At 48.2% G+C, this 10,000-nt stretch overlaps 1 protein-coding gene across 4 annotated transcripts in view; it reads left to right on the top strand.

Annotated features, from left to right (window-relative positions):
* The window catches only part of chd4b (chromodomain helicase DNA binding protein 4b), a 28,124-nt gene that overhangs the window by 13,658 nt on the left and 4,466 nt on the right, over positions 1-10,000 (top strand). The window contains exons 18-36 of one of the 4 annotated variants that reach the window (XM_080858409.1): positions 1-48; positions 594-767; positions 1,108-1,249; positions 1,455-1,586; positions 1,934-2,051; positions 2,451-2,575; positions 3,046-3,138; positions 3,446-3,602; positions 3,928-4,097; positions 4,755-4,929; positions 5,442-5,528; positions 5,999-6,090; positions 6,365-6,498; positions 6,666-6,810; positions 7,485-7,641; positions 7,873-7,970; positions 8,400-8,652; positions 8,996-9,049; positions 9,697-9,864. The exon at positions 1-48 is cut by the window's left edge and continues 74 nt beyond it. In XM_080858409.1, the coding sequence (XP_080714535.1) occupies positions 1-48; positions 594-767; positions 1,108-1,249; positions 1,455-1,586; positions 1,934-2,051; positions 2,451-2,575; positions 3,046-3,138; positions 3,446-3,602; positions 3,928-4,097; positions 4,755-4,929; positions 5,442-5,528; positions 5,999-6,090; positions 6,365-6,498; positions 6,666-6,810; positions 7,485-7,641; positions 7,873-7,970; positions 8,400-8,652; positions 8,996-9,049; positions 9,697-9,864 (2,522 nt within the window). Of the gene's footprint in view, positions 49-593; positions 768-1,107; positions 1,250-1,454; positions 1,587-1,933; positions 2,052-2,450; positions 2,576-3,045; positions 3,139-3,445; positions 3,603-3,927; positions 4,098-4,751; positions 4,942-5,441; positions 5,529-5,998; positions 6,091-6,364; positions 6,499-6,665; positions 6,811-7,484; positions 7,642-7,872; positions 7,971-8,399; positions 8,653-8,995; positions 9,050-9,696; positions 9,865-10,000 lie in introns of all 4 variants that reach the window. The other 3 variants (XM_080858407.1, XM_080858408.1, XM_080858406.1) reach the window with 3 other exon arrangements.

The following is a 10,000-nucleotide window of genomic DNA, read 5'->3' as shown; positions in this document are numbered from 1 at the left end:
GGAGGAGCTCTTCCATCTGCTCAACTTCCTCACTCCAGAGAGGTTCAAGTAAGTTTGTGTGTGTGTGTGAGAGGGTGCAGTATTATACATGTGAGTGTGTGTGTGTGTGTGTGTGTGTGTGTGTGAGGATGCAGTATTATATATATGTGTGTGAGTGGGCTGAGTGTGGACATTCGGTTGCGTTTTACATAATCATAGAGTAATAATAGAGAACAGCACATGGATATCATTCTCACTGTACTCTGATTCAGGATCAGTGTATTACTGAACTGAAAACTACTGAATACTCCAAACATATATGGACACATGCACAGAAATGTGCACACAGACACTAACCACAACTGCCAGTATTCTATTCTTATTATCTTCTATTTTCAGGCGTAGTAAAAAGATTTTTAAACCACAACACACACTGAAGCTTAAGCACGCACGCACGCACGCACGCACGCACGCACGCACGCACTCCCACACACACACACACACACACACACACACACACACACACACACACACACACACACACGCACGCAAAAAAACACATTCAGTCATCCCTCACTTACCCTGTGTGTTATTTGTGTGTATGTTTGTGTCAGTAAGCTTGAGATTTTTCTGGAGGAGTTTGCCGACATCGCAAAGGAAGACCAGATCAAGAAGCTCCATGACATGCTGGGCCCGCACATGCTCAGAAGGCTCAAAGCAGACGTGTTCAAACACATGCCCTCCAAAACAGAGCTCATCGTCCGAGTGGAGCTCAGCCCCATGCAGAAGTGAGTTGGGTGGGGAGGGGAGGGGAGGGAGGATGGGGACTGCAGAGCAGAAGTGAGTCAGGTGGGAGGGAGGGAGGGTAGGATGGGACGAGGGTAGGAGGGAATGGAGGGGAGGATGGGAAGAGGATGGGAGGAGGATAGGAGGGGAGGGGAGGGGAGGGGAGGGAGGATGGGGACTGCAGAGCAGAAGAGAGTCAGGTGTGGGGGGGGGAGGGTAGGATGGGGAGAGAAGTGAAGGGGAGGGGGAATAAACCTTTGCAGATGTGCAGAGTCAGTAGAACTCGCAATTCTTCCAGTTTTTTTTTTTTTTTACTTAAGATTTGTATTTCTTGTGACCCAGGAAGTACTACAAGTTTGTGCTGACGCGCAACTTTGAGGCATTAAACACACGTGGTGGTGGCAACCAGACGTCTCTGCTCAACGTGGTGATGGACTTGAAGAAGTGCTGCAATCACCCCTACCTCTTCCCCAATGCTGCCATGGTAAGGCCTGCTTAGTTCTCCCTCCCATAGGACTGTACCATTCTGCTTGGTCAGCAGGGATGGAAGTTGTAGTCTTTTGAATATAAATAGTGATTGAGGATACTACAATTGTAAAAGATTCCAGCCTGTTCCTCCCTTATCTTATCATTTTTCTGTTGCTAGTGGAAACGTAAGGTCCTGTGTTGTTATTGGTTGTTGGAAACAGGAAGCCCCCAAGCTGCCCAATGGGATGTATGAGGGGATTGCCCTGACAAAGGCTGCTGGGAAACTCATGATTCTGTACAAGATGCTCAAGAAACTCAAGGAAGGGGGCCACAGGGTCCTCATATTCTCCCAGGTAGACTCACACAAACACCCACAAATCACACACACACACCAATATACACATATACATACATACACACACACACACACACACACACACACGTGTATACACATATACACACACATACACACACACACATATACACATGTACACAAATACACACACATACATACACACACCCACACCCACATACACAAATATACACCCACACACACACACACACACACACACACACACAAACATATACACACATATACACACACACAATGCACTAATGTCACCTATAGAAACACAGATAGGTACATTTCTCTCTATCTCTATCTTATCATCTCTCTCTCAACCCATCTCTCGCTCTCTAGATGACTAAGATGTTAGACCTGCTGGAGGACTTCCTAGAGAATGAAGGCTACAAATACGAGCGCATTGATGGAGGTGTAACTGGGTCCATGAGACAGGAGGCCATTGATAGGTTCAACGGTGAGCTTTGTTGCCATAGCAATGTCCAATATAACACACCTTTTTGTCTTGCTTGCTCTTATCTCTGGACCCCAGAAAAGAGATTCGAAACTTGGAAACTTTCAATTTATTTTTGTTTTGGGTCAATGACAATTAATGATTGTAATTGGTCCAGCTTGGTTAAAACACTTTCATCACTGAATGGCTCATAAATGTTATTATAAGTTTCTAAACTGGAAACGTGAAAACTTCTTAGAAGAAGTTCCGACCCAAAAAGATCCTTAAAGTTTTCCTTTAAGATCTTCATCGGTGTGGTAAAAAAAAAACCTCTTCCGTTCTTCCTCTGTACCTTGAAGTGCTTTTAGTTGCCATGGTTACTCTTTAACACCCCCTGTTCTTCGCTGCCCCCTCCCTCCCCAGCTCCTGGCGCTCCTCAGTTTGTGTTCCTCCTGTCGACTCGAGCGGGGGGCCTGGGCATCAACCTGGCAACCGCTGACACCGTCATCATCTACGACTCCGACTGGAACCCCCACAATGACATCCAGGTACTGCTCTGACACTGTACTGCTCTGGTGCGAAGAAGGAGGATCATTTTCACAAAATCACATTTACCGTTGACTGAGTTTGTACCCTTCTCCTTCTCTCTCTCTCCTTTTACGTCCCCCTGTCTCTTCCTTTCCTTCCTTCTTTTCCCCTGTCTCCCACTCTGTTCTCTCTCTTTTCCCCTGTCTCCCACTGTATTCTCTCTCTTTTCCCCTGTCTCCCACTCTGTTCTCTCTCTTTTCCCCTGTCTCCCACTCTGTTCTCTCTCTTTTCCCCTGTCTCCCACTGTATTCTCTCTCTTTTCCCCTGTCTCCCACTCTGTTCTCTCTCTTTTCCCCTGTCTCCCACTCTGTTCTCTCTCTTTTCCCCTGTCTCCCACTGTATTCTCTCTCGTTTCCCCTGTCTCATCCTTTCCTTCCTTATTTTCCTCTGTCTCCCACTCAACCCTCCCTCCTCTCTCTCTCTCTGTCAGGCTTTCAGCAGAGCTCACCGGATTGGTCAGAATAAGAAGGTGATGATCTATCGCTTTGTCACCAAAGCCTCTGTGGAAGAACGGATCACTCAGGTAAGATCGCATGCATGAGTATGCACTCACACACACACAGACACACACACACACACATATACACATACACTTATATGTCTTCTGTCGCTACCTTTTCTCTTCGCACAAACAGCATATTTATATTTCACACATATCGTACAGGTATCATGATCCCTTTTGTCTCCCATCTCAGCCTCCCACACACACACACACACACACACACACACACACACACACACACACACACACACACACACACACACACACACACACGAACACACACACACACACGCATTCAAACTTTCTTCTCCCCTGTTCCCTGCCTCAGGTGGCCAAAAAGAAGATGATGTTGACCCATCTGGTGGTTAGGCCCGGTCTGGGTTCTAAGGCGGGCTCCATGTCCAAACAAGAGCTGGACGATATCCTTAAGTTTGGGACGGAGGAGCTCTTCAAGGACGAGCTCAGGGGGATCGCTGAGGGTCAGGGTGAGGCTACACACCCCTGTCACCCCATACCCCTGTCTTACCCCCCCAAAACACACTACACTCTTAGCCTCCATACAGTACAACAGAACACACACACACACACAAACAACAGACACACACACACACACACACACACACACACACACACACACACACACACACACACACACACACACACACGCACACACACACACACACACACACACACACACACAAACACACACATGTAACTCTACACTTACACTGCAGCTCCACCTTACCCCCATCAAGTCCAATACAACTGTTCAGGAAAATGAGTGCTGATCATGTGTGTTCCTGTGCGCAGGAGACAGTAAGGAGGAGGACAGCAGTGTGATTCACTATGACGACAAGGCCATCGACGGCCTGCTGGACCGCAACCGGGACGCCACAGAGGACAACGAGATGCAGAGCATGAACGAGTACCTCAGCTCCTTCAAGGTGGCCCAGTACGTGGTCAAGGACGAGGAAGAGGAGGTGAGAGTCTGTCTGTGTGTGTGTGTGTGTGTGTGTGTGTGTGTGTGTGCGTGTGTGTTTGTGTGTGTGTGTGTGTGTGTGTGTGCTTGAGAGGTGCATGACAAGTAACTCAGCTCCTTCAAGGTTGCCTGGTACATGGTGAAAGACGAGGATAAGGAGGTGTGAGTGTGTGTGTGTGTGTGTGTGTGTGTGTGTGTGTGTGTGTGTGTGTGTGTGTGTGTGTATGTGCGTGTGTGCGTGCACATCCCCTTCCCAAACATTCTTCTGAGTGCATGAAGAAACATCAGTCAAGCACAAAGACATGAAGCACAGAGGCCTTTAGCTTTCAAGTGAATAAGAGCCCTTTTCCCTTCCTGTTCCCTTCCCAACACCCATCTGTCCCTCTCTCCTTTTTCCTCATGCCCCTCCATCTTTTTCTCCCTCTCTTCCTGATTCTCCTTCCCTCACTTGCTCTCTCCCCCTGTCTTTATTTCTCTTCTCTCTGTCCCCTTCTTATCCCCTCTCTCTCTCCTCCTCTCTGTCCCCCTCTTCTCCCCTCTCTCTCTCCTCCTCTCTTCCCCCCTTCTTCTCCCCTCTCTCTCTCTCCTCCTCTCTGTCCCCCTCTTCTCCCCTCTCTCTATCTCCTCCTCTCTGTTCTCCTGGTCTCCACTCCAGGAGGAGGAGGAGGAGCGTGAGATCATTAAGCAGGAGGAGAGCGTGGACCCAGACTACTGGGAGAAGCTGCTGCGCCACCACTACGAGCAGCACCAGGAGTACCTGGGCCGCGACCTGGGCAAGGGCAAGCGCCCGCGCAAGCCCGTCAACTACAACGACTGCTCGCAGGAGGACCGAGGTAGTAGACGGGGTACAGACATGCTAACGCTTTTTTATTACTACTACCCTCTCCCTACTGTCTGTCTGTCTGTACTCATGTGTATGTGAGCTTCTGGGTGAGCTTTGTGTGCATGTGTGTGCATGTGCATATGTGTGTGTGTGTGTGCATGTGGGTGCATAGGTGTGAAAATACTTGTGTGTGTGAGACACGAGTACCTGTTTGTCTGTCTCTAGAGGTGCATGTATAGATGGTTGTGTGAGTTTAAGCAGTAGTGTTGTGTAGTTTGTTTTTGTGGAAGCATGTTGAAATGCAACAGTATTTGCATGCACAACTTTACTGCAGAGGCATCGTCCTAAGCACATAGATATATTTAACATAATGAAATGCGTCTATATAGGAATGAAGTAACAAGAGTGTTAGTGTGTGACTGTGTGTGAACGTTAGTTTTGTGTTTCCTGTGTCTTGTTTCCCCTCTATCGTGGTCATGTGACTGATTATTTGGCTCCTCCGATCAATGTGTCACTCACCAGATTGGCAGGATGACCAGTCTGACAACCAATCAGATTACTCTGTGGCTTCAGAGGAGGGTGATGAAGACTTTGACGAGCGGGCTGAAGGTAATACATTTTCATTTGTATTTGTTGTGTGTGTTTGTGTGTTTGTGTGTCTGTGTGTGTGGGTCTGTGTGTGTGTGTGGGTCTGTGTGTGTGTGTGTGTGTGTGTGTGTGTGTGTGTGTGGGTGTTGCCTGTGTGTGTGTGTGTGTGTGTGTGTGTGTGTGTGTGTGTGTGTGTGTGTGTGTGTGTGTGTGTGTGTGTGTGTGTGTGTGTGTGTGTGTGTGTTTGTGTGTGGGTGTGTGTCTGTATGTGTGAGTGTGTGTGTGTTTGTGTGTGTTTGTGTGTGTGTGTTTGTCTGTATGTGTGAGTGTGTGTGTGTTTGTGTTTGTTTGTGTGTGTGCAGCCTGTGTGCATGTGTGTATGTATGTGTGTGTGTGGGTGTGTGCAGCCTGTGAGTGAGTGTATTTGTGTATGGGTGTGTATGCAAGCGTGCCCGAGCGTGGGTTGAACTTTCTCTCTTTCTCTCCGTCAGCTAACTCTCGACGGCCGAACCGTAAGGGACTGAGGAACGACAGAGACAAGCCACTGCCCCCCCTACTGGCCAGAGTGGGCGGCAACATCGAGGTGCATTAGTCAGGAACCTGCCTACCTATCAGAGGCTGTGTGCCCACACACACACACACACACACACACACACACACACACACACACACACACACACACTCACACACCACTTTCTGCTTCTATTTGTCTGTTAATTTCCTCCCTCTTATGTGTATTCTCTCCTCTCTCCTCTCTCCTGCACCTCTTCTGTTCCTCTCTTGCCCCTCTTCTCTCTCTCCCTCTTCTCTCTCTCTCATTCTCTCTCTCTCTACCTCTTTCTCTCTGTCCCTCCCAGGTGTTGGGCTTTAATGCTCGTCAGAGGAAAGCCTTCCTGAATGCAGTGATGCGTTATGGGATGCCTCCGCAGGACGCCTTCACCACCCAGTGGCTGGTCAGAGATCTGCGGGGGAAATCAGAGAAGGAGTTCAAGTAAGTGTTAAATATCTTTTTCTTGTGTGAAGTTGTTGTTATTGACTTGTAATTTAATACAATTATTGTTATGGTATGTATTTCAAATGGTAAATTATTTAAATGTCCATTTTTGACACAGCTCCTGTCTGTGTGTGTGTACGCGCGTGTGTTTGTTGTCGCCTCAGAGCGTACGTGTCTCTCTTTATGCGGCACCTGTGTGAACCGGGAGCCGACGGGGCGGAGACGTTTGCCGACGGGGTCCCACGGGAGGGGTTGTCACGGCAACACGTCCTAACACGCATCGGTGTGATGTCACTGATTCGCAAAAAGGTACAGTAGCCCCCTGATTGGGTGCTGTTGGGTGTCTCTTCCCTCTCGCAGTATGGATCACTGGATATTGATCACTCATACAAATAATGGTTGAAATGATTGAGTGTGTGAATAGGAAGCGCTCTCATTAGTTGATTGTTTCATTCAAAGATGAGATTATCTGAGCGCTTATCAGGAGGTTTGTGTTGTGGGGGCAGGAATTTCATAATGTGGTCACTGATGTGGTCATTTAGGTCAGGTTTTGCTGATCGTAGTGTGCATGCTTTTAAACATGTGAAACACTAACAGTGTAGTAGGTGTGTGTGTGTGTGTGTGTGTGTGTGTGTGTGTGTGTGTGTGTGTGTGTGTGTGTGTGTGTGTGTGTGTGTGTGTGTGTGTGTGTGTGTGTGTGTGTGTGTGTGTCAGCAGATGACCGTCAAACCTCAGGTCTTCAAAGGGTTGCTTGAAAATGCAGGATTTGGGTTACAGGTTTGACTGACAGCCTGCTGAAATGAAATGTTTTGGTGTCCAAAATGAGAGCTGTAAATAGGCTTCAGTGGAAATAGAGGAAGGTGGGGAGGAATGGTGGCCTCATATCCTCATATGTGGTATGGTGGTATGGTGTCGGTCAGCTGGTGTCCGGTGGTTTGGTTGGTTTGGTGATCTTCTCTCTGATTGGCTGGTGGCTGCTGCAGGTTCAGGAGTTTGAGCATGTGAATGGCCAGTGGTCAATGCCCTGGATGAAGGAGCTGGAGGAGAGCAAGAAAGCCGCCGCAGTTGCCATGGGCGACGACCTGAAGACGCCCTCCACGGGGACACCCGCAGACACCCAACCTAACACACCAGCCCCAGGTACTGGACACACACACACACACACACACACACACACACACACACCCAACCTAACACACCAGCCCCAGGTACTGGACACACACACACACACACACACACACACACACACAAACATGCGCCTTCATATACCTTCTATCGTTGCAATCTCTCACTTAAATGCACACAAACTCTGTCACTCATGCAGTCTCTCTGCCTCTTTTGTCCCTGTGTATTTGTCTGCCTGTGGAGCAGAGGAGGCCTCTAAGACTGAGGATCCTAAGGAAGCGGATGAGAAGATGGAGGGAGAGGGAGAGATGGACGTGAAGAGGGTGAAGGCTGATACACCTGAGGTACGACGGAGATTCCAATTCCACAGATCAGCAGCTAGAACTGCTACTGATGCAACTCTGGGATATTTACCCTTACAGTGCATACTTACATACATTCTTTTAGAGTCTATACTTTCCATTACAGTATACTTACATACATTCCCTTACAGTGTATACAGTCCTTGCCATACTCTTTCTGTTTGTGTCTGACTCTCCATGTTGTCTCTCTCGCTCTCTCTTTCTCTCTCTCTCTCTCTCTCTCTCTCTCTCTCCCTCTCTCTCTTACTTCGCTATCCTTTTTCTTTGCTTCTCTGTCTCTCTCTCTCTTACTCCCATATCCTTTTTCTTTGCTTCTCTGTCTCTCTCTCTCCCTTTTTCTTTCTCTAACTCTTTCTCCCCCTTCTCCTCCTCTCTCTCTTTCCCCTCCCCCTCCCTCCCTCCCTCCCTCAGATCATTGAGATCCCTGATGAGAGTGACAAGCCGGCCAGCCCAGAGAGCGAAGAGAAGAAAGCGGCCGACGGCGACCCTAAGCCCACCCCGCCAGAAGATGGCGCGAGCGCAGAGACAGAGAAAGAGAAAGAGAAAGAGAAAGAGAAACCAAAGGATGGCGAAGAGAAGGAGGAAAAAACAAAGGAGTCGTCAGAGGAGAGCAGCTCGTCCTCAGAGCTGAAGGGCGAGGGGGCGGAGGAAACAAAGGCCAAAGGTCAGTCTCAGGAGGTGTGGCCTATCTAGGGGGGGTTACCTATCTAGGGGGTGTGCCATACCTGAAGGAGCATCCTCCACATGGCATGGGGTGTATCCTAATATTACCAAGGGGGTGTGATCTATCTTAAGGAGTTTGTATCTACCCATGGCATGGTGTAGATACTGTTTCAGTTCAGTTTTTAGTCAGGGGAAACATGGACCTCAGTGAGCTTACTGTAGCACTGACTTAATGTGGGTATGGTATATACATGATATATTGCTTCTGTCATGGTCTCTCTCTCGCCTTCTTATTGTGCTTTGTCTGGGTTTTCTCTCTTTCCTTCCCTCCATCTGATCCACAGAGGAATGTAAGGAGGAAAAAATGGACACCAGCTCTGCAGCAGAGGAGAAAAAAGGTAGCGTAACAAACTGTGAGGGGCCAAGGCGGCCGCCCCATGTTTTTGGAGGTGTGTCGTTTTGGGAGGTGGTGGTGGTGAGCGGATAAAGTGGCAGGAGGTGGCAGTTTAGCCCAGTCCAGTTCAGAAACATTCATGTACTGTCCATAATCCCTCTTAGCAAGGAAGTACAGAAGGATTCCAGGCATAGAACTCAGGGAACCTCAGTAAGCCCAGGCTACAATCTGTGTTACACTTTCACCTAGGCAACAGATGTAAACACAGGCTACAATTTGTGTTACACTTTCACCTAGGCAACAGATGTTAACACAGGCAACAATATGTGTAACACTTTCACCTAGGAAACAGATCTACACACAGGCTACAATCTGTGTTACACTTTCACCTAGGCAACAGATCTACACACAGGCTACAATCTGTGTAACACTTTCACCCTAGGCAACAGATGTAAATACAGGCAACAATCTGTGTAACATTTTCACCTAGGAAACAGATCTACACACAGGCTACAATCTATTTGAAACTTTCACCTAGGCAACATATCTAAACAAGGCGCCCCTGCATGTATTTGGACCAAAACATAAAGGGGCATACACACACTCATACGTCTCACCACACCCACGCTCCTCTGTGGTGTTCCCTCTCAGAACCAAAGGAGGAGAAAGATGGCGTGAAGACGGAGGAGAGTGGGAAGCTGCAGAATGGAGAGAGCGTGAAGGAGGGCAGCGGAGGAGTGGATGTAGTGACTGAGGAGAAGAAGAAAGCAGCAGCCAAACAGCGCTTCATGTTCAACATCGCAGACGGAGGCTTTACCGGTAAACACACTTTTTGGATGTGTTTGTATGTGGGTATAAGCAGGCTTGTGCAGGTGTGTGTGGTCTAGAGAGTTTGCAGTTCTGTTTTAAGGGACTTTATATATATCAGCTACCAAATCTATTCTCTTTTGTCTTT

The sequence above is a fragment of the Sprattus sprattus genome (genome assembly GCF_963457725.1).
Source record: "Sprattus sprattus genome assembly, chromosome: 19".
NCBI lineage: Eukaryota > Metazoa > Chordata > Actinopteri > Clupeiformes > Clupeidae > Sprattus > Sprattus sprattus.
The sequence above is the reverse complement of the archived record's forward strand: the minus strand, read 5'-3'. Positions and strand labels throughout refer to the sequence as shown.